This window comes from Molothrus aeneus, chromosome 16 (assembly GCF_037042795.1).
Source record: "Molothrus aeneus isolate 106 chromosome 16, BPBGC_Maene_1.0, whole genome shotgun sequence".
Taxonomy (NCBI): Eukaryota; Metazoa; Chordata; class Aves; order Passeriformes; family Icteridae; genus Molothrus; species Molothrus aeneus.
In genome coordinates, this window is record NC_089661.1 from 10,672,914 (window position 1) to 10,697,173 (window position 24,260).

At 44.3% G+C, this 24,260-nt stretch overlaps 1 protein-coding gene across 3 annotated transcripts in view; it reads right to left on the reverse strand.

Annotated features, from left to right (window-relative positions):
* Nucleotides 1-14,677: 14,677 nt before the first annotated feature.
* Nucleotides 14,678-24,260, reverse strand: part of PDGFA (platelet derived growth factor subunit A) — a 34,634-nt gene continuing 25,051 nt past the window's right edge. The window contains exons 6-7 of one of the 3 annotated variants that reach the window (XM_066560591.1): nucleotides 23,000-23,173; nucleotides 14,678-16,453 (exon numbers count right to left, since the gene is read on the reverse strand). In XM_066560591.1, the coding sequence (XP_066416688.1) occupies nucleotides 23,040-23,173 (134 nt within the window). In that variant the 3' untranslated portion in view covers nucleotides 14,678-16,453; nucleotides 23,000-23,039. Of the gene's footprint in view, nucleotides 16,454-17,163; nucleotides 17,426-17,717; nucleotides 21,091-22,999; nucleotides 23,174-24,260 lie in introns of those variants that run through there. The other 2 variants (XM_066560589.1, XM_066560590.1) reach the window with 2 other exon arrangements.

Sequence of the window (24,260 nt, forward strand, 5' to 3'; positions counted from 1 at the left end):
GAAGACTCTGGATCTTTTCCTGTCTGACTGAAGAGTTAAGAATTAAACTGTGTCATAAGAGCAGTCAACTTTATGCCTATACCATGTAGAGAGGGAAATTTTGACCTGGACAATCACAATTTATGTAGTTTATGAATTTGGAAAGGAATCTACACACACACCACATTCAGCATGGTAAAAAGTGATGGACATCAATCCTAAAGCTTTGAGCTGTAAGGTAGCCTTTAAATGTTTGTATTTCAAAACCTTTATACATCCCAACTCTGTAGCACTTACAATAAAACCCTGGGAATAAGGTTTTGGACTTACAGAGATAGATGGCTCATATAAGCTCCTGGTTTTCCTCCTGCCACAGCTGAGTTGCATTTTCAGTCATGATGAGCTGCCCAACAGCGCTGTGCTGTTGGGTACCTGCTCATTCCCAGGTAAAGTGCTCTCCATCCCTCTTGTCACTGCTATCCAGCTGTGGTAATTTTATTTTTCAGCAGTCTCATTGTTCTGAAGGTAAATCCTGCCAAACCTGCCTAAAATGACTGTTCTCCATCCATGGTGCTCATGCCATGAGTAGTGTGGAGCCTTCCCATTCCCCAGCCCAGGTTTCACAGACATCACTCACCAACCCTTCTTCCACACCCCAGCAGATTTATTTCAGATGTGAAGGGAAGGTCACACCATTACCCTGCCACTTACCCTGATCAGCATGTAGTGACACTTCTCTGCCATATTAATGAACCAGACCTCTTTTTAAAACTGTCAAACAGGCAATTTTATTTCACAGAAATCACTTTTGGACAAATGACCTTTACCTGAATGACTGTGGCAGCTCTGTCAGGCATTCTGCAGGGCTACAGCACAGCACTCTGAAGCACATAATGCTGCCCTGTGTTATCTTCCCAAAATGTCAGTTATTTTCTCCATAGTGGCATTGAACTTGGGGGAAACCTCTTTGCATGCAGCAGTCTTTGTCCTAACTCTTCACTCAGCAACAGCAATGATATAAAGAAGATCACAGGTTATTTCTAAACTAAGCCTAAAGCAAAGGTAAGAATGGCACGACATATGTGAATTTAAGGGCAGCCTTTAGCTGTGCTTAAAGATTGCTTGCAGATGCTGACTACTGATTTTTTTTTTCTTTTTTTGCCTTGCTCTGCCTCTCAAAATATTGTTTTCAATGTCCTCATTGTCTTATTAGCCTTCCCTTCCCCCTGGACCCAGCGACATGCAAAAGGAATGACGGTAGATGTAACTTTTTCCTGCTCCGTGGCAGAGAGGAGTGTAGGGTTTCAGAGATTGTAAACTATTTCTCCTGCACTGAGAGATTGACTGCATGGGTAGAGCCCATTAAATATAGCCATGCTGACAGTATTGCTTCAGAGAGTTCTGTGGGAAAAAATCTGTCTGCACTATGTTGGTACCTCCAGCCAGGCAGAGAGCTGTCTTGATAACTCATTCAGATAATGAATAAAATGTGGAATGAATTCCATGCAGGATCAGCACTCTGCTGATGTGAGAACCGGTTGCAAAACGTAGGACAGGATCCTCCTGTGGCTGTTGTTTTAAGCTTGGCAAATACTGTGGATTGTATATGCTAAAGTCAGGATATTATTAAAATAAACCTCTCAAAACTCCAGAGGGTTGAGATTTGATGCGGCTTCCTTTGAGCTCAGGTCCCCTTATCAGCCAGAAATGTTGTGTGTGAGTGCAATTTATATGAAGTTCTTTAAGACCAGGACAGCCTGTTATTTCTGCCATGTCCAGGAAAATCAGGGAAGGTATGTAGCAGTAATAAATCAATTATTTCTTGCAAATTAGACCAAGATAGCATTGCCTAACAGCAGTCTTCCAGATGGCTGGGATGAAAGGTGGACTGGGCTGGAGGGGAAGGGAGGATTTCTAGATAACCAGAATAAATGGGATATACTTTAGCAGTAGAACTGGAAAGATCCAGAGGAATGACACCTGTGTATGAGGAAAGAGATATCTGGCAGCTCGAGTTATGTCACTGGGTTGGCAGAGCAGGCTGAAACAAAGATTTTTCTTGACATCATCAAGAAGGCAAAGCCTTTATGGTGTTGAATTAGGAGTAACCAAGGGGAAAGGAAATGACAGATTTAAATAAATGTGGCGTGCTCATACTCACCCAGTAACCTTCAAGTGACACAAGACACCTTCTAGTTCTTCCAGGAGAGATCAGTCCAATACTCTTCAGATGGGGATGTTGAAAGCAATAGTAATTACAATTTTTAAAATTGTAATTTTTAAATTACAATTACTTAATTAATTTTTACAATTAATTTAAACTGCAAGGCTTTCATCACACCTAACTGCCAGAAGCTGTAAAGTGGTCAGCTGAGCAAAGAACATAATCAAAGAAACTTGATGTCAATTAGCTAGAAATTGCCATTAACTCATTAATATGCATATCTTGAGATAATAAAATATAACATCTAGTAATATTAATATATTAACATTAATTATTTTAATATTTGTCTGTTCCCAATCAGAGGTAAAACACTAAATGCTATTGAAGAATACCTACGCTTTGGCTCCCAAGAGGCAATCTTGATTGTCAGCAAAATGGGTGATTCCATGAATCCTTCAAAGATAAGGATTCAAACCCCAAAAAAGTCCCTGACTGCCCAGCAGGGATGGCAAAGTGGGAGCCCAAGTAACTGAATCCAGCCCGTGAGGCTGCTCCCTGTGGCCTTGTGACAAGCCAAACAGAACAGATTAAAAGCATTTTTGTAGGTGTTTGTCAGTGAGGACCCAGAGGGTCTGGTGAGGCACTGCCCAGATGCTGGGCCCTCCTCTGAACATCTGGCTGGGAATAAGAGTGGCTCTGGAGTGTAGGAAAACTGATGGTGATAAACCAAGTAATCCCTGCTAAGTCTGTGTAACAGACCAACGTGTCTTCCCTGCTAACTCTGAGAGGGAATTAGTCACTCAGAGGATTTGGGATGAACCTAAAGGAACAGCTTTGCACTTTGTGGGAAGCAAGAAACACTCAACATCATTTTGTGCCCACGCCTAAAATGCTGGTGAAGAAGTACATGTTTTACCAGAGGTGTTTTTCCCAGTATCTCTCAAATTGCTGCCACTTTCGCAGCACTCCTAAGACAATTCCTCAGCATAATTCCTTCCCCCATGGCTGAGTTTGCTCAGGCCTAATCACACTTGGGCAGCTGATGAGAGCACGTGGTGCAAAGGCTGTGTAGCTCATGCTCTGAAAGAACAGGGCAAAGACAGACCTATGTCCCTCCTACCCCGTGCAGATTCTGGGCTGAACTTGAACCTATGGCAACATGGAATAGCCCCATGTTCTGCTATAAATTAGTTACAGACTCCTCACAGCTGCCCCTATGATGATGTGGAGATGAAAATCAGCCCAAGGCTCACACCAGGCACCGGGTCTCACCCTGTGTTTTGCATCAGTCCCACTGTCTACATCAAAATGACTATTTTTCTCTTTTCAAAGACAGAAAACATCCACATCTGCTATATTTGGATGCTGGACATCTGAAAAAAGAATCACCCATGAAAACAGCCTGAATGAACCTGCTGAATGGCAAACCACTGCCAACGAGTCTCAATGATTTCTCTAGCAGAGATGTTTTTGCTGGTTTTGCCTCTGAGAAAAATAGAAAAGGATGGGGGAAGAACTGGTTTCTTTTCTCACACATGCACCCATCATCAACAGCTTTGCTAAGGCAGGAAAATTATTTCTGGGTTGTTTTTCTTGCTCTTAAAACTTGTAAATTCAACAAAAGTGTTTTGGCTGTTATTGCTGTTATTGCAAGGTAATAAATACAGAACCTCAGAGTACAGAAATTCCAGGGACAGAAGTATTTAACCCAGACACAATGAAACAGAAACATGAATCTCTTTGAGAATGATGAAAGGGAAAACCAAAAAGCAAGGGAAGAGGATGAAGGTTTGTTCCAAGGTCTTCTTTGTAAGTGAAGAGGGTGGGTGGTTCGAGATAAAATCAGGAATTTGACTTCTCAGGACAGATGGATTTGAAAAAGAAAAAGAAATAAATCTACAGGCCAAACTAAAAATGGTTATCATGGTGAAGTTATGGGCTGTTTCAGGCTGCCAAGACAAATAGCTTGCATCCCAAAGCAGTAAAGGTTACATGTATGGAAAATGGAGCTATCCCTGAGGACTAACTAATATACTACAATTATTATTATAATTTTATCAAAGTGTTTTGAGAAAACCAGGGCATGCTGAGCTACCTAGTCTGACTGCATCTGCAAGAGTCTTAACAAGAGACATTCCAGCCTAAAATGGTTTCTTCTTCTGATCTTCATATTCTAGCTAATATCAGCTAATGCTGTTTGAGATGTGAAGGCAGCGTCACTGCAGCACTTACCCAGAGCTGTTTGAGGTTACTGATGTACTGAAAATGCTTTGAATTTTAGTAAGTTTGAAGTTATTTCCTAATAGACCTCATGCCACTGCTGTAGGAGACATACCCAAGTAAAATGTAATCATGTATGGAATTTCAGCTAAGTGCAGGTATTGCAAGGGGAAAAAGTATCCACACTTCTGACAAGGTTGTATCAATCTCCACTTATCTGGTGTTTTAGTAAAACTGCCAAGGTATGCTGAAAGGCACTGTGTCCAGCCTGGCACTTACTCTGATGCACTGATAATATACATAATATATATAATATTATGTAATTATTATAGATTTATGCTTCTTATTGTATAAGAATATTGCTTCTTTTTGGAGCAACCTTCATGGCTGGAAGACTGTGTAAATTACCCCATGTCCCACATTTCTCCACGAAGTGTAGCCTAATGGTTAGAGGAAAGGACGGGACACTGGGATCTCCCAGGCTTCTTTCCCAGCTGTGCAAACGATGAGGGTCAGCTTCTTTTCCACACAAATCAATGAAACTCTGCACTGAACTTTCCTGGAAACGCGATAAAATCCCTAATCTCCCGCTGCCTTCCTTCCCTATCCTGCAAGATATCAAGCACACCAGCCCAGCAAAGCCCTCCAGCAAATGCCTGGAGCTCTGTAGCCAAATCCAGAGCTTGTTGAGCAGAGCTCAGGATGTGCTGCTGCTTCCAGAGCCAGGAATGAGTGGGGGGCGACCACATCCATCTATCCTCCAAAAGGATGTTTCAAACATTAAGTAACAAGATTCCTGGAGACTGGGCACAGAGGGAGATTATCATTTCTATCCCTATTCTTAATAGCTATTAATGGAAATGGGTGATAAAGTATCTCTAGCTACACATATACAACATCTCTCTCATCCTGTCAAGGTAGAGCATTACCCTGTAAAAAAAAAAAAAAAAAAAACAAAACCTGGGGTTCAGGTTGGGGAAGGGGCAAAAGAAAAAGCTGTTTATAACACGTTAAGCACAGTTTGGAAGTTTGCACTCTAATTCTCCCTGGGAAGCCAGAACCTGCCTACAGGGTGTGTTGAGTTAGTTCCTCATTCTTTCTTTGCTTTATTTTTTTTTTTTTTAACTTCTTTTGAAATCACGGTGTGTGGAGCATACCTTGCCCCGGGGGAAGGTATTGCTGAGCCATTACTCACACTATAAAAGGGTGCTAGCTCTCACTCCTCCCTTGCTTTGAGGCCCCGTTTGGAGGTGAGGAAAGGGCTGCCTGGCCAAACCACCAGAGCCCAGGGTTAGCCAGCCTTGGGGCACAGAGCAGGGGCGTTTGGGGGGCTCAGCCGTGGTGCCTGGCTCTAGGGAGCTCCAGCCTGGGGTCATGGTAGGCTCCAGGAGCACAGCCTGGAGGTCTGGTGTACCTCCTAAGGTTGTTCTAGCCTGGAAGATGGGATTGGCTTAACGGCTTTCTTTGGGGGGAATATCTCCCTATGAATGTCTAGTTTCTGCATTCTGAATGAGTGGAGATTAGGAGGGAGTGGAAAAAGGGGGTGTGCTCTGAAATTTAAAGGTAAAATCCCTCACTCCCGGTTCCAGTGGACTCTGCCCCTTTTCTGTTTGCTTTTCCCTCTGCATGTGCTGGCAGTTGGCCCCAGCTGAGGCTGATGTGGGGTCACGTTGATGCCCAAGCCCAGCAACTCTGGAGCTTTCCCCTTCCCCTCAGCACAGCACACAGCCAGGGCTCCTCACAGGTGTCAGAAAAAAAAGGAGAAATTTCTCATGGTTTATAAACTTCTCTGACTTCATCAACCCCATGAACCTGCAGCCTTCCAGCTCCCTAACGCACTGCAACCCAAGCTATGTGAATGAGGAGAAAATCATCAATGTAGTTTGCAATGTACCATAAAATCCACTGATTAAATTACTGGATAAATATTTGAGTGGATCTAGCTGACAGGTATGTCATGCATGCAGTCTTAAAATAGGAAGGCAAAGGGAAATGAGGGAGAAATGAGCCAAGGAACGGGAACAGGAATGTGATTTCTGGTAACACAGCTCATGTTCATCAGTGCCTTTTTGGCAATATAGAGGATGTGTGTGGTGAAACTGGCAGCAAGGCACCATGTTAAAATAAACTGGGAGAAATTGCAGCTATGAAGAAACAGAGCATTAAGCAGCAGTTCTCAGGGAATAAGGCTGGTGAACGAATTTATGAGGATTTACATCAGCTGAACCTGGCAGGTAGTTTTTAACATGCTTGCAAGAAACAGAGGCAGCTATTTCCAGCAAAATCTTGGGACGCTGGGGCAAATGTGGGCTCACTGGAGAGGCACAATGCTCTCACCAGCCTCTGATGGTGCTGGGCTGTGCCTCCACACTGGCTCCTCCACCTGCCATCCCCACCAGGGCCTGGCTGCTCCTTCTGCAGCCCCAGGATCTTGTGGTTAATTTAAAAAGATGAAAGGAAGAGCTTGTCCTGTTGCACAAAGGCATCAGGGCAGCGTGTGGCAGCCAGCAGGGCTCTGCTGATGAGCTGTCGAGACACACACAGCACAACTCTGGGCAGCAGCATCAGGGCAGGATTAGGCATCACCACATCCATCAGGTCAGGCCTGGAAAGGTCTCTAAGGACAGGCTGATCATATTTGTGCTGCTCCAAGTAAACAGTCTGCACAGGAATTACTTTAAAACACATCTAATTCATTTTTGACCGATTTTGCAAATGTTTTCCCTTTCCTCAATGCGGCATTGACTGGCCCTGCAGAGCATTTGGCAGTGGCCTGGGTGGTGTGTGCAGTCACTCTGCTCCTTGATGTTACCTCATCAAAGAGCAGCTGAAAATGATATTTCCAGCCAGACGGTTCTTGAGAGTGGCCGGTGAACTCGCTCTGCCCTGTGCCCTCCAACTGGAGATTAGAGCAGCTTCCTGTATGCCAATTCAGTGATAAATTTAGGATTGCGACATGCTGACCAAAAAAAAAAAAAAAAAACCAAACAAAAAAAAAAAAAAAAAACAAAACAAAAAAAACCAAAAACCTGTAAAATCATGACAGGCTATTTTTGGTTTCAAAAGAAACTCCTCTTGCTGGGTCTTTCTGAGCCCTCACCTCCACATGCAGCTGCAGAGGAGAAGGAAAACAGGATGCAGGGTTGCAGAGCTGGAAGAATGGAGCATAAATCAAAGGAGACAAGCTGGTCCCTGTGTGGTGCCTGGGTTGGACCCCAACCTTTGGGCAAGGTGAGCATTTGTCCCTTGCTGGGGACTCTCCCAGGAACAGCTTTGCCCAGCTGCCTGAACGTTTATACTGGGCCATAGCTCCGTCTCACTTTTTCCTCCCACTGTGTCACCTCCTTCCCCTGTGCTGACAAGTGATTTAGACAGCCTGCCCTGCTGGCCCTGCATTTGAAATGTAAATCAAACATGGGACATAAAGCTGGGTTTCAAAGTTGACTATTAACTAGGGCGGAAGGGGTGGCGTACCAAAAACAAACAGTTCCAAGTTCAAGTCTAAACCATGAGAGCAGGCTGCAAACCCTTCCTGCTCTCCTATTGCCAGCCAGCACGAGGGTGAGCACTCTCCTTGGGGCAGAACGTGCTTAGGGGCTGCCTGAGCTCCTATCCCAGGTGCCTAGACTCCAAATCAAGTCTGACAACTCACTTCAAAGGGAGGAGGGTGCTGGGATGCTGGGGCTGGCATTGCACAGCAATATGCAGTGGTCACAGAATCACAGAATGGTTTGGGTCAAAAGGAACCTTTAAATGTTGCCTAGTCCAGGGCTCCTTGCAGATCCTGATGTCCTGGAAGCTTTTGACATTGAGCTCTGCAGTGGTCTGGTCCAATAGCTCACCCCCCAGAACACTTCACCAGGGCCTGCCTTGGAAAAGCTGGGGTTTGAAAGCAGCATCTCCTCAGCTTCCTCTAGGATAGTTAATGGCCAGCTGGACCTCACAAGATGTGAGGTGATAAACACAGTACCCTGGAGGCACCTCTGCTGCCCCATTGCTTTCAAAAGCAGTGGAAGATCTGCCCCAAAACTACTGGAAGCCCAAAGCAAATCAGTGTGAACATGGTTTTTAGCAAGTTGAATAAGTGTACTTTAACCATTACAGAATGTAGTTTAATATTTATTTAACTGTCACCTCAAATAATTCTGGTGGGTGGGACCACCAGCAGCACTTCTTTTCTCTGAAATTATTTGTACTATGACTTAGAAATTTGTCTCTGATAATTCTGTAGTGTCACCATTAAGGTCTAACTTGGAGCTCAGAGATATGAGTAACTGGTAATACAGAGAGGTGTGAAGCAATGCTGCTAAGTACACCCATCCTGGTACACAGCAGTTCCCTGGGCTTGGCCTGCTCAGCATCAAATCCTGCCTGGACAGGGAGTGAGATCTCTTTGCTTTCAAGGGCAATCTAGCAAGAAAGAAATCCTCACCTTTTTCTGAATTCCTTAAGGCAGTATTTTTAGTGCAAGTTTTCTGCCAGTGAGAGATGGTGAGAAGAGCAGCTGTGAAAAGTGCTGATGTCCAGTGAGTAGGGATGGTCCCAGTGGTGCTGGGCACCAAGCTGGCTGAGCAGGAGACAGATCCAGCTTTCAAACACCCTTCTCTGATAGATGGGTCTCAGCCCCTGGTAGATAGGATGGTGTCCTGCACTCCAGGGAGCACCTCTGACTATCAGCCACAGGAGCCTTGGCCACATCATTGCATCTTTCTGCCCCTCAGTGATCCTGTTTGTGGAGTGACAATACTTACTGCTGTTGAAGACTCATTTTGGGGAGGGAAGCAGTGCTTTGTGATGTTTCCCCATCTCAATCCTGCATTTCTGTCCCAAGGGCTGTGCTGGCACCTCTGTGTGCACAGGAGGCTGTTCCACCCTGGGGAGCAGCTCCACCCCAGGGCTCTCTGAAGGCAGAGAGCACCAAGGGCAGTTTCACACGAGCTGCTAACCAACATCCCCGTTAGTAACATTCCTTTGTTGATAGTTTGGACTGTTTTCAAACAGGCTTTGTCATCTCCTCCAATATGGGAAAGCGTTGTCTGAAGCCATATAGGATTATAACTGTCCTAGTCTTCCTGTAAATAATGTGTCACTGCAGTGAAGGGAGCTGCTCTGCTCCTCATTAGGCAGCATTGCAGAGTACATTGAAGCCAATTTACCAGAGCAGTAGTGAGGATATCATCTCACCATCTCTATTTCCATTAAACAACTGGATCTAACTCTCTTTTATTTTTAGGCTAACCATGCTGAGCTTTCAAATTGCCTTGATGATAATGTAGCTTTTAACTGATTTGTCGTGGCTGGTTGTTTTGCACATGAAAGTTGCTACTAGCTGATTAGGAAGAAAAAAAAAATCCACCATTGCTTCTATTGCTCAGGAAATTGCAATCCCCAATCTGCAGCTTGAAAAGCATGTTGCCATGGAAATGATGCTTATGCTGTCGTAAATAAAAGTATTCCAGGGTCACCAGGGTCTGTGGCATAAACAGGGGCACAAACACTGCCTGGAAAAGTGCCAGAGTGCTTTAAACATTTAGGAAGATAATTTTAATGGTATTTTGCTTTCACTGTTATCATCAGAAGGATTGATGAAGGTTAACACATAGCTGTGACCTTGGCACAAAAGCGAAGCAGAAAAAGTCTTGGCTCCTGGTATTAATAAGAGGAGAGAAAATTGTATCACATCTCTCCTGGCCAGTGTTTCCCAGCTCAGTCAGAGCAGTGCTCTTTTCCAATTGCATCTCCCACACATTCAGCAGTGAAATCTCATTGTATGTTCAGGGCACTTTATTGGATTCATGAGCACAGGAAAACCAGTTGATCTTGTGAAATGCTGTGTCATGGATTACCTGCTGATGCAGTGAATATTCCCTGATTCTCTGGCCCAGGAAAACATGGGAAATTGCTCTTTTCCTTGGAGGGGAGACACTTTTGAACAAGATCCCAGCTGAGGGAAGGAGCCCTTGTGCCTTTCACTGCTCCTGAGCGAGGGCAGTGGGAAACAACTCCCTGCAGGAGCATGGACACAGCTCCAAAGGAGAAATCCATAGGCCAGCAACACAGAGGCTTTGGATGTGTTGGTTCTTGTGAGTGTTCATGAGGAAAGCAGGCAGTTACTGTTTCTGGTGGGTTCTTAACTGTTCAATGGACTGCTCAATGGCATTAAATGGGCCATACCCTGAAGCTGCCTTGGGCAGTATCAGATCAAGGATACATGCTTTTCTCTCTGTGTTTCTAATACCCACACAAGCATTTCCAGCACAGACAGTCACTTTAAATAAAACTACAAGAGATTGCAAATGCCACAGCTTGCTTATTTACTTACCGTCTCTTAGTCTGCCCAAAATGTGGAAATAATGTTTCCAGAGATGCTCAAATTCATGTGCCTGTTAAGAATCCTGGCTTCTGTCCTGGATGATATTGCATATTCAAGGGATGATTCACCCACTCCTGTACCAGCTGTACCACCTCCCTGTGGCTGACTGACAGCCTGGTGATGTTTCCACAAGGAAGCCTCATGCCTCCAGGTTAAGCCAGCAATTATGGAACAAACAAAAGAGAAGTGAAATGGAGAGATGAATCACTGAGAGACCAAACAAAAGAGAACTGGAGAGGTGATGCCAAAGCCAGAATCACAAAACAAAAACAAAATCTTCATTTGTCTCAGCCCAAAATGTCTAGAGTGGATTCTGCATTTCTTTTTTGTGTAAATCAGCAATGTACTTTGCCATCTGCAAAGGTGGATTTAGGAAGGACCAGGTCAGTTTTTAGGGCTTTCTCACCTCACTCCTGTGAGAGGCTGCAACCAGCAGCCCTCTGTTAAAACCAAGCAAGACCCAACCCTAACACTCTTGACTGCTCCATAAACTGACTCAAAAAAGTCCAAGAAATAGGTTTTCCCCTTTTGTACAGTTTTTGAAAAAGCTTTCATCCCTGCTGGGACAGGAACTGTGTGGGATCTGGGGCTGATACCATGTGCATTACACACTTCACTGTGGATTTATCACAGCAGGGCTGGCCAGGGCTTTGAAGGCAGCTGACAGCTCCCAGCTGGCCAGGAACTCACTCGCGTGGCCTCTGCAGCTTCCTAACAGGGTGGAAAACCTGGGCTCAAAGGTTGCCCAGAATGACTAAGAGAGGAAAAATCCCTCCTGCCACTCCTGTGCTAATCAAAGGGGTGTGGAGAAGAATTTTCAATTCCTCACTGCCAAAGAGGAAAATAAGATAAATATATATGTGTATATATAGAAATTACACAGCCAATTCCTGTATTAAGGAAGAAGCCTTCATGCCATCAAAATCAGTCTTGAAATAATCTTGCTGGTGGTGTGGGGAGGCTGAGCCAGATAGCCCAAGCTCCCTTGAAATGTCTTTCAAACACATCTAATCTGTTTACTCCCGGGTTTTACTGCTGGCAGTACCTGGGACTTCGCCTCTGAGATTTCCTACAGTTTGTGATCCTAGCAGGTCAAAGTTCCCAAAGGTGGGGAGAAGAGGCAATCCCTTCCCTGCCTGTAGGAAAGGTATGTGCCCTGGGGCTACTAATTTAGGGCCAATGAATCAGGAATAAGTCACATAAAAACCGTCCAGCAGTGGTGTTTACGGAGCATCTCCTCTGAGCAGACAAAGGCGTGTGCCAACAGGGAAAGTGCCCTGTAGTTTGTGTGGCTTGGTGTATTCCAGCAGCTTTAGCAGAGATGTGAACATGTTGCCAGGGAAGCAGGAGCCTGCACAGATAGAGGTGCCCTCCTGCTCTGTACAATGGGAAAATGGAGCTGCTCCTGCACTCCCCGCTTTTTGTTTTCATCTTTGCAGCTTTAAAATAGGCAGAAAAGGCAGTTCCTCCAGAGGTTGATTAATGGCCCTTCTGCACAAACTGCATTTTGCACATATTTAAAAATCTTAAGCTAGATAACTCTTTGACCTAAAATATAACAGACTCCTTTTTTTTTTCTGATAGTGTCCAACATTTGTACATTTTCATACCTTATTTTTGAAGCAAGTCCTTTCTAACGTGAAGAACAAAGTGGCCAGGCTGGATGTGTGTGCACCCCCTGCACCTGTGTGGCTGGTGGCTGCTCTGAGACACCACTAGCCCAGCTCTGGGGCTCACATCTCAGACCAGTGGGAGAGATGTCCCAGTCTGGCACCAAGAGGCCCAGGAAATGTGCCCAGCACAGCTCCCATTCCCATGGGGCTGGGGTGATCAATGTCATGCCCTGCCTGTGAACCATTCCCCAAATTGTGTGAGTGTGATGTGAGACCAGGTTATATTAAAGCCCATTGCTGAAAGGACCAGGGACCGTGGCTTCCGTGGGCACATAGCAACTATGCTACAGAAAGAGTGAAAAATTCAGGGAACAAGTGGCACTGTAATCCATCTTACCTACCAGGAATAGATGTATCCATGTACTGATCTCTATAAACACACCCTTTTCTCCATATGGGTGGGTATATATTTATATGCACCAGCCTCAAAATACCAGTAAGTTTTTATTAGCCCCATTTGCAGATGGGGTGATGATGACAGACAAAGTGTTTTGATCCCTCTAGGCTGCTCCTCCTTGGGAGGGGAGAGCTCGAGCCTTCACTCCCCAGGAGAGGTAAGAGAGGGAGGTGAGTTCTCCCAAACCCCCAAGGAGCTCCTTGGTGTGGAGATCTTGCTCAGCTCTCTCTTGGAATCGTGCTGGCAAATAAACATGAAAGTGAAATCAGCATTGTGAGATAGTTATGCAAGAGCGGGCGGATCCCAGGACTCAGCCATTGTTCCAAAAGTTTAATTAACATTATGAAAGCTGATTAAAGGAAAATCTTTAACCTCCAGGGAAATCCCATTTTCCCTCACTTCCCATACTGCTGTAATTTTCACAATGTAAGAAGGAAAGTGTTATTTCAAGGCATGATTCATATCAGCTACAACCTGATCCTTGCCACAGTCATGTCCTGCATCTTAAATAATCACCAGCAGTGACACCAGATGGGGACACTTCTGAGACAGCATTTTTCCCCCCTTTAATCCCATGACCTGAATTGCCATCATAATTTCTAGACTTTGTGTCATCCTGGCACGATGACAAGTGTTCACCCACGCTCCAGAAGTAAAACTTGGTTTCACAAGGACAGTGATACCTACCCAGACACAGCATCTCAGATACAAAGTGCGAGTGACACGCCACAGTCCAGCATGGTAACAGCAGGGGCTGTTTGCTTTGGTCACCACAGCAAATTCCTTCGAAGGCAGGAGTGTGGAGCACCATCCCCAGTGACTCCCACCTAACCTGGAGCCAACCACTTACCCTTACTGCTCTTTTGGAACTGGGGGCAAAGGCAGTGTTGCCTCTCAGGGCACTGCAAACTCATGAATATAACCAAGCACTGGAGATGTTTAGGTGGAAATTGCTGTTGTAATTGTAATATGTTAGTGGAGCGATTTGCTTAAGATAAATATATATGTGTTCAGCTGCAGAGGGTCTTTGAGCAAGCACAGCCCCCTGGTATTCAGCTGTGTATGGGTGGCACGTTGCCTCTCTGCTCCTCCAGGACTATTTTAATTATATGGCATGGCCCATCAGAGACCTAATCCCAGGATCTAATCCTGGAGGCAACAGACAGCTGCCTGTCTGCCCTGTGTACTCAGAGAAGTGCCCTTGGGGCTGCAGCGAGGGTGATGCAGACGATGGGACAGCAGGACAAGCACTCACCCCACACAGAACAGGCACCAGCCCTGGTCACCCCTTGGCCAGGGCACCACCAGCTCCTTGACCTCTCTGACATGTGAATGGCACTGGGCAGACCTCACAGCCCTGGGTCCTCCCTTGGTTAACAAGAATCTGGGTGGATGCTGCATCTACAGACCTCCAAATCTAATTAAGAACACACACGGCTCCAGTCCTTTCTGAGCATCGGGCTTATATAAATACATACACATATAAATACATGGTACAAATACAGCCTCTGGCAGCAGGAACAGTCTCGTACTCAGATCTTCAACAGTTCTTTCCATCTGTAGATTCTGTAGGTCAAAGACATTGCAGAGCTTCAGGAACCATTCTGAAAAGGGGAAAGATTATTTTTTCCCTCTGTTGTCTACATGTACGTGATGCAAAATCCATTTTAATTATGATACAACAGGGTCATCCTCACTACTCTGACTCTGAAGAACAGGCACCACTTTTGTGCACACAGAGACATTAGTAAAGCAGAAGCTCTATTTGTAGGGTGAAATTTCTCCTTCGAAAAGCACTAGAAGTAAATCAAATTCACACCATGAATACCAAATGCATGAAATTCCGACTCAATAAAAGGCAGACAGCTGTGTTTTCTGATAAAAATGTGCCTTTATTTTTTTAATTTTTCTTTTCATTACCTGGATTCTGTGTTTGTCAGAGCAACAAAAACAAAACATAGTTCTCTTTGATACGCGGCAAATCTGAAAACAATCCTGCAAACAACACAACACAAAACCTCCCACAAAAAGGGAAAGCCATAAAATTTGAGAGGCGACAAGGCTTTCAGAAGTGCCAGTTTCCCAGTGCAATGGCTGGAAGGGTGGCCTGGCCTGGCGGCAGTTCAATCATTTTGTAACGAAGGACAAATACTTTCAACATCCTGAGAAAGAGGGCGGGGGGACGGGGGCACGACTCCCTTGCTTTCCCTCCTCCTGCTATTCTTTCTCCTCCCTCCCCCCACCCCTTGGATTTTCAATAGCTCTTTAGTGTTTCCATCAAAGGCTTTTACCATTCATCCTCCCTTCTGGTGCCTGCCTTCCACCTGTCTATCCATCACAGCCCTAACACAGGTCCCTTTCCCCCCTCCCTCCCCTTTGCTATTTTTCACGCGGTGGGATTTGTTTATAAGCTTCTGTATTACCTAAACTGCAGGGGAAGAGGCTGCTGGGAGGAAAGTGAGAAAGCAGGATTAAGGAGGAATAATTCAGCTCCATTGCATTTCCATCTGAACGGTCATAAAATGTGCAAATCCTGTTCCTGGGAATTTCGTGTCAGAGGCCTTCCCTGCTACTGCCCTTCCCGTACCCCTTCTCTCATTCCCTCTCATGGAAAAACAAATGTTGGGAAGGATGACTGTAACTCCAGAGTCCCCAAAAGCCATGACGTGTGTGCCAGCAGGGAGGAGGCTCCTACCAGCACGTGTGCAAGGAGACACTCCAGATGTGGCCAGAAACTACAGACAGTGGGGTGGGAGGCTGCAGGGATTGAATCCAGCAGGACAACAGGAGTGAGCAGGGAAAGGCTGCTCAATGTGACAGCTCCCAACACCCCCAGCTAATTAATGAGCCTGGGTAAAACACAAAAATAACCTCCCAGGCTTGTTGGCTCTCTAAGTAAATTGTACAGAAATATGTGATTCAGACCCCAGCAGCTTGAAGAGTTTCTACTCTCTCATTTTTAGCTCGTCGCCATCACAAGGCACCAAAATAAGCACAGGCCAGATTTCCAGACCCCAGAGAGCCACCAGCAATCCACCTGTCAGCAAACTGGGAGACAGAAGAAGGGCCACTGCTCTGTACAGGTCAATGGAGATTCGTCACTGATTCAAGCAGAAGTCACTGTGACCACTGGGCTACCTGACCAAACGCTCTCAGAAGAGCAAAATTCTTAATTCTTAATTTTTAATGTTAAAAAAGGAGGTGGCCCTTAACCTGTCCCCAATCCTATTGAGCTCACAAACCTTTTCTTGGTGGAACTTCATGTCATATCTGCTGGACCTGGCAACAGCTAGCAGCTATCTTCCACTTACAGACACATCCTGGGGATACTGCAGATCACCCAGCAGGTAGCACATGTCAAAATAAGTTCCTTTGATTGACAGTTATTTATTATTTTTAAATAAAATGAGAATAGCTTGAATGGGTTGCTCAGCAGCAGCTCAGTTCTTTGTTTGGCAACTTCTTGGACAGTTTGACCATACATATGACAACACAAAATAAATTTCACTTGCTTGCAGTAGCAGTTGGCTATAAATTCAGTCCATCGATGATTTATAGCTCTAGCAGCAGTGGGATATATGAAATGAGGAGCCCTTTCATCCTTGAACTGCTCTGCCGTCTGGTAGAGATGATGAAAGCCATTGTTCCTAAGGCCAGAGGAGAGCAGGAGTTCATTCAGCTGTGGTAGGAGGAGGTGTGCAAATTGGGTCCAAAGGTGAGAGGAGGCCCAGAGACAGAGCAGCCCTTGGTTTCGAAGAGCAGCCAGAAAAAAATCCTAAATGATGCTCAGCTGTGCTTTGCAGGCTGGAGGGGAGCAGTATTTCCATCAACTAAATCATCTCAACTCTTTGGCTTCCCTGAGGGCACTGCACCAGGACAGACTGGGATCTCAGCAGAGCCACTCTCAGATGTTTGTGTTCTTCCCACCCACCAGCAGCCCCGACCTGAGCGTGTCTTTGGCACAGCAGGTGGGATCCTTAATCCTGCCCAGGGCCAGCCCCAAGCAAAGATTAGCAGAAGAATCTGTTTTCATTAAAATCCATCCTTCCATCACCATCCTGCCTGATGGTTCAGTTTAAAATGCACATGTCCAGCTCTTGTAGCAGCTCTGCTTCTGCAGGGAAAGGGCAGTTCAGCAACCTGCCTCTTCCCTTTCTAATGTCTCTCTTTCTTTTCATCAACAAGTAACTAAGACTGACACTCTGAGGAATGTTAAATGCACCTCCTCCTGGAGAATTTTGCCAGCAAGATCAGTGGAATTGGGATTTTGCCTTTATTATGTTTTTTTTGATGGTAGAACTGGTCTGATTTTCCTCCCCGTGAATTTAAAAAAAAAAAAAAACAAAAAACCCACAAAACAACAAAACAGGAGAAGACATACAAATAAACACTAATACGTACAGGAAAAATACAAAACTTAGCACCATGCACTCCCCTCATTATTAGACAAAGGTTGGGAAGGGTTCACAAGTGTAAAACACTCATGTGAATTATGAGATTACTGCTCAGTTTTCTTTCAAGTTGTGGGCTGGAAACAGATGGTGGCTGTAGCATTTATGACGGCACAACATGTTACTGCAAGCCTAGCCATCTCTCTCTCTCTCCTCTCAAAAATGCAGCTGCAAGGAAAGTTGTGGAAAATCACATTAATAGTCTCTTCCACCACACAGTTTTCCAGCCCTTCATCCCTGGCCAGCACATGGACAGAGCCATCTTGTATGCCAGCAAGAATACTCTCCTAATCCCTGTCCTGAATAGTTACCACTGACTGGCTTATTTAACAGCTAGTTAAAATGTGAGGTTTGTTAGCATTGTAAAAAAGCCTCCAGAAAGCAGGTTCTTAAGGTCAGGGCAGATGCCATGTGATCCCAAGGGCTCCCTAAGGGAAACACTCAGAAAGAAGCCATCAGAGAGTCTTTTAGCTGTTTATTATTTAAACATTCAGTTCAGACCAAGCAGGTTGATTTATAAAGAAGCAGAAAGACAGATATAACAATTGCAAAAGCATCTTTGTAACTCAGGAGTCCAAATCTCACTTCCAAGCAAGAGTAGAAGCTTTCACAAGGGCAAAGGCCTCTGGATTTTCAGTCAGACAGCTTTCCAGTGACCACAGGCTTAGAAGGATCTGGAGCCCTGAAGATACAAAGAGCAACTAACCCCATATTTAAATATCTTGCCTGTACACAAGAAAAAAATGTCCATGTGCTTCAGTCCTGGATGGAAATGCCTTGCTGCCTAAAATATGTTCATACTTGGGCTTGAACACTTGACCTGAGCCTGAGACACAAACCCTCCACTCTCAAGGCACCACAGAGGACTCTGCTGACACCAGGGAACTCTTCAAACAGTACAAAACTGTTATCTGTTATTTCTGTGTGCTTTACAAATGTGAAGCAATCCTGTATCACATTGTTTCTGAGAGCATTAACTCTCTGGGATTCCAAAATCAGGATTTTAGAATTACTTCTTCACTTGAGTTAATTAAGACTCTGTCAAGTAATAATTTTTCCAGACAAGTGTCACTGGTGTATTGGAGTATCCATGTTGCTATTTTCACTTTTCTGGCCTCACTACCTGGTTGGGAACATCAGCACCAACTTTATGTGTTCATCCTTAGCCACTCCAGTGTGTTCCTGCCAAGCTTCCTGCACCCAGCTGCACACAGGGCAGAATTTCTGCCCTCTGGGGTGTAGAACAGGGCAACTGAAAGCAAGATAGACTTTTACCATTTCCTTTATCACTTTTCACAGCTAGACCAGGAAGTTGCTACAGAAATTCAATAGTGTACACACTTGAAACTCCAAATAGCCTTTTGCCAGAGATAGAATCTCTCCAGGTGATATGACCATCATATCCACTGCATATCTGTCATAATTGCAAAAGCCCTCAGACCTTTTCTCTAAGATAGAGAAGGTGCCATTTCATTTTTCTTTTGGAAACCTCCTCCTGCAGAATTCATTAGTATCCTATGCAACAATGTACTTCCTGTAAGTACTGAAATATAAAGTGTATTAGAAGTTTCCACTTCTGTTTTTATCTTTTCCTGATCTAGCCTGAAAATTCTTTTGAAGTTCCTCAAAGTGTTCTTCATATATGCTTGTTTTAGGAAATACCAGATCACTATTGGCAAACTTCTCCTTAATTAAGTGAGATAAAGGAATCAAGATGATATGATCTGCTTAATTCCCCACCTTTTTAAGGTCCCATTTTAGGATTTTTTTTCCCACTTGCCTTTGAAAAGAAACATTCTGAAGAAACTAAGGAAGGGAAAGGCCCAGAGAGGGCAAGCTTAGCTCTGGGCTCTCCAATGTAGCTGAGCTTACTGGTAGAAAACCACTGAATAGGTAAAGCTCTCCATCATTCCATGGAATGGTTTATTGAAAGGTTTTAGACCCTTCTGAATCTCATATCTCTGGACAATGCTTAAGAGGAAAAGACTGAACTGCACTGTGTTAGCACAGTGTGCTCCTTCAGGCCTCAGCTCAGCAAGGCAACTCAGATCATGCCTAACTTTAAGCACAAGTAACTTCAAAGAAACGTCTCTCAGGCCTCAAGTTCAGCTTTGCACTGTCTCCCTTGATGAATCACAACTTAGGGTATGCAGGGAGCTAATGGGAAACATTTGCACTCCCTAACCCCAGCTGCAAGGTCCCAAAACCCTTCAGCTAGCAACATAGCCAGACCATGGGCCAGAGGCTCTTCACAACAAATGGGTACAAGCTAGGCAAGCTCTTCTGAACCACCTCTACAAGAAACATATCCCAGAGCAGCTAAACTTTGATTTAAAATCAGTATTTGGGGCAATCACTGAAGTACACCAGCTGAGCATCAACCTGCACGACTCCTACGCGGCCTGTTGAAGAAACCACTCTATGTGGGATAAATTGCTTCTGTCACTTTTGCTGTGGAAACCCCCTGCAGTCAAGGGGAATTCAGATCTTGGGCAGGTTTCTGAGGAGCTTCCTGGCTCCAAGGAGACCTCTGAGCAGAATGCTTTACAGTGGGTGAGTTTGGGCCAAGAAATGTCCTCACTTCCAAGTGTGTGAGCACAGAGCCCTCAGCCCTCACTCACACTGGAAGTGCTGGAGCATCTCTCCTCCCTCTCTCCCTCCTCCTCTGGCCCCACACAGACTCCACCAGCAGCTGAGCAGGGCCCAGAGGTGAAATCTGGCCTTCTGAAACTTCCCTGGTCTTCAGGTTAAACCAGCACCACCTTTACACAGAAAATGCATGTAAAGCCAAAGTGCCAAGCAAAAGTGAAGCATGGCTGGAGTGAAGGGGGCTCCCTATATGAAGTGTCTGAAACCCAAGGTTTTTGCCTAGAAATGGAAGACAGAAGTCACAGCGACATCATTGGGTCAAATTAGTCTCTCTTCAGAACAGAGATGTTCTGAAGCCAACAAAGATTTCTTGAAAGTTACGTAAAAATTAATTAAAAGTGGATGTCCAAATCTCTTAGACTGCTGAAAAAATTCCAGCTAGGGATATCCAGCAAGTCTGGAGGGGTCCTTCATACTTCACTGAAGTCTAAAAGTTTGAGTTCATCCCCAAAGGGAGCTGAGGCCACACAGCACTTCACCCACGGGCCCTCTGTGAACAGAGTCTTTCTTGTGGTCAGAGGGGCTATCTTGAATTTATGTCTTACTTCTCCCCTTGTGAGCAAACAAAACAATTTCTATGAGTAATTCTACCCACTAATTGCCAAGGAAAAGTCTGGTAAGAAATGCTCTGCATTTTTGACAGGTCAGAGGCTTCCCTAAACAAAGTCGCTGTTTTATGTTTTCTATCAGCACATGTTCACATCCGGGGTCCTCGGTGAATTCCAGCGTGGATGAGTCTCTGTGGGAAATTGCTTTTCCCTATTTTCTTGTTCTAACTGCTCCAGGAAATGAGTCTATTTTTACAACAACACTAAACAGCAAAATATGAAACCATTATCTGCTTCGTGGCAAGAGTTTCGGGTCAGTTCTCAGGTAAGTGTCACCTCCAGAGAAGTCAATGGAGTTGTATCTGCTCCTGCAAGGCAGAGACCTGACCAATTATGTAAGTGGTTGATCAGTTACCAGAGCACAGAGCTACCACAGGCCTAAGGAGTGTCTTGTTTTCATGCGTCTCAAAGTTCATCCAAGCCCTGATGCATTGATAAGTGAAGTATTCTAGTATTATGGTCTGTAAAGATGATAATTAACTGCTGAAAGATTTAAGCATGGGCCTTCTCTACGAACACATACTTTGTCACTGAATGATCCTTATAAGTAGTATCTCTTCTGGATCCTTTTTTCACCTGCCAAATAAACCAGGGTGGGATTTTCAGAAGTATTTAAAGTGCTTTTCTCCTACTTATTTGTGATTGCTTTCAAGAATGAAGATGTTTTCAAAATCCCTGGGGATTTCAAGCCCTATAGGCTCAACTGCATCTCTGTGTGCTTCTGCTTTTTGCACACCTGATTTAACAGCTACTCTGAATTCAAAGCTGGACAGTAAACCCAGTTTCCTTCACTACCAAGATCAAAGATAGTACATAGAGGTCCAAACACCAAGTCTGATCTGAAGATGAGTGTGAACACTTGTTACAAACTTGGCTCCTTATTTACAGGGACTACTCGAGCCTTCACATGTGAACTTCTTTTCTGATGAAGCACTCAAGTGTGCCTTTTTTGTGTATTTTATCTAAGAACTTGGGAGACATCTGGGATACACAAGTATCAGTCCAAACAGAAATTCTTGAGCTTCTCAAAACTCAAACCAAGTCGGATTTGGTGGCCTGCTAGTAAGTCAAATACATAAATGATCTGATTCCTCTCTACAGGAAGAAGTAACCTTTGAAAAATGTGAGATGAAATCTTCAAGTGACAGAAATTCTATCACCAGGATGCTCCCAGAATTTCATCCATTGATTATGAGCTAGACTAAGCATTAGCACTTTCTTACCTTCAGGCTGGGAAAGAGGTACTCATGACTTTCCACCTAATTGGAAAGCTCACCAAATGTCACTCGAGACCAGCATACAGAAAACAAACTTAGAGACAATATCTAAGGAAAACAGAACCTAACCTATGACTTGTTCTTTGATTTACAACTGTGATTGTGGGCCCCACCTCACAGTCATATGCCATGGTAATAGGCAGCAGTTCAACAAGAAGCAGTCCTAACTTTTCACATGTTGCAGTGATTCTGAGCTACTTCAGCACATACTTTAGCCTGATGCAGCAAGTAATTAGGATGACTAAAAGGACAGGTGGCATGCCACAACTGAAAAAAAGAGTGATCAAGCCTTTGGTCTTGTTTATTCTACCTTTCTAGTTTTTTTTTTTAAACAAAAAGTTGCCAGATTTCACCTGAAATCTGCTCTCAATAATTTCTCCCATCTCAAATTTGTCTGTTATCAGCACAACTGTGAGTGTTCAAACTATATCCTGAATTACCCAAACAGATCATCTGAAATGGGCTCACTGGCATTAGCAACTGCAGTCCTGAATCCACCCATGCCAAGAAAATATTTTCCCCAAAAATAACAAATATGTAATTCAAAATGGCAACCTCCATGGGAGCAGGAGTGGCACATCCCAGCTGTTTTCCTAGTTGTACATACAAGTTTTGTTACTTCATCTTGGGGCTGCTTACGAAATACTTCAACACTCTGAGAGCACAAAGACCCCCAGCCCACAACTGGGATCCTGTGTCAGGAAGGCACACAGTAATTAAAAAATAAAACATCAACTCTGCTCCATTTGCCTGAGGTCAATGGGATGTTTGTCCAAACCTAGGAGCATGCTCAGGCACCAGTTTGAAGATGAGCAAACACAGGCGTCTCTTAAAGTGTTTTTCCATGTTAGGGCCTGGGAAAAAAAATTCAGATTGAGCCCATGATAAAAACAGTTCCCCATGGAAAAGTTACCCACACCATAAAAGGAAGGAATGACACTGAACTGAAGGAGAATGAAAATTGTCCACTGAATTTTTGTAAATTCCCATAAAATCTAAGTCTTGTTCTATGTGCATAATTTTGACCGTAAGTCGTGAAAGGCTGACTCCTAAGAGAAGCAGGAAATGACTGGCTCATGATAGGATAAAAGGCTGCATAATTGCATGGGCAGAAAGATGGATTTTCATCAATCACTACATTCTCTGACAATACGGCAGTGGCTTTTGATCACATATCCAATGCACAGTAATTAGGCAAAATGACTTACCCTCAATCTTTTCAGTATTTAGCTCTAAGGGTGCAAGGATTCATTCTTGGAAAGGGAAGATGGTCGTGTGATTTAGGGCACTGGATGAGCACTCAGATCTGAGTCCTCTCCCTGGTTCTGCCACAGCCTTGCTGTATGACCTTGCACAGGCTTTTCTCCATGCCTCGGTCTCGCCTAAAATGGGATAACAATAGTTCTTTATTTCAGAGGACATAGGGATGCAAACCAGCTCAAGGCTGTGCCACAGAGATTCTACAGCAAAGAGCAGCACAGAAAAGCTCAGACATGGAATAATGCTTTACTAATAAAATGTGGGAACACAGACAGTAATTAAATTGAGTAATAAACACAAAACATAGGCTGATTTTTGAGAAATGCAACACTGATAGGCTTTGTACCTGGAATTAAAGGAAATTTAAACAGGATTCATATGAGTTGACCTGACTCTGAGATTTGCTAGCAGTACAAACTCTGTATTAGAAACACCAAGGAAATTACTTCATTCAAAACCTCTACATGATGTCTGTTTCAGAGCAACCATGATTTCCAGCCCAAGAGAGGGTCAGATAACTACCCAGAACATTTTCAAAGCCATGAGAGGGGCCTACAAACATGATTTCCTTCAATTTACAGTAAAATATGAGCATGCAAATCTGAGGTAGTTTTGAAACTTCAAAATAAAATCTGAAACATTCAAATTAAAACATAAACCGGGCCACTGATCCTAATTAAAGTGTCAGATGTCTGGAACAGCTTCAATGCCACTATTCCAGCATCACACTGCTGCTGGAATTGGACAGCGCTTTAGCAAAGAGTCTTCAGTAGTATTTTTCCAAATGCAAAGATGAATCTTTTTCTCTAAAGCATTTGCCTTTCATGTCAGGGGTCAGTTATGGGCCTGTGGGTCTGGGAGAGAGGATCTCAGGGCACATGCCTAGATAAACCAACTGATTTGGAGACCACCAGATCAAAGGATGTTCTGTCAGGCAGGAGGAGAGAAAACAGATATGAGACACAGCTTAGGAAGGGAAAATTATTTCTGAGAGACAGAAACAAGAGGGATGGAAAAGTCAGGCAGAGAATGGCTGGAAAACAGCCCACAGAAAGGCAATATGGACCTAAGGAGGACAGGCAAGTGGAATGTTGAAGCCCATTGGAAGGAGGATGCTCTTTCAAGAAGGAGTAAAAAGCCTAAACCCAAAATGCTGGAGCTACCTGGGAACCTGGGAGAGCAGCAACTCGCTGCAGTCTGCTTAACAAA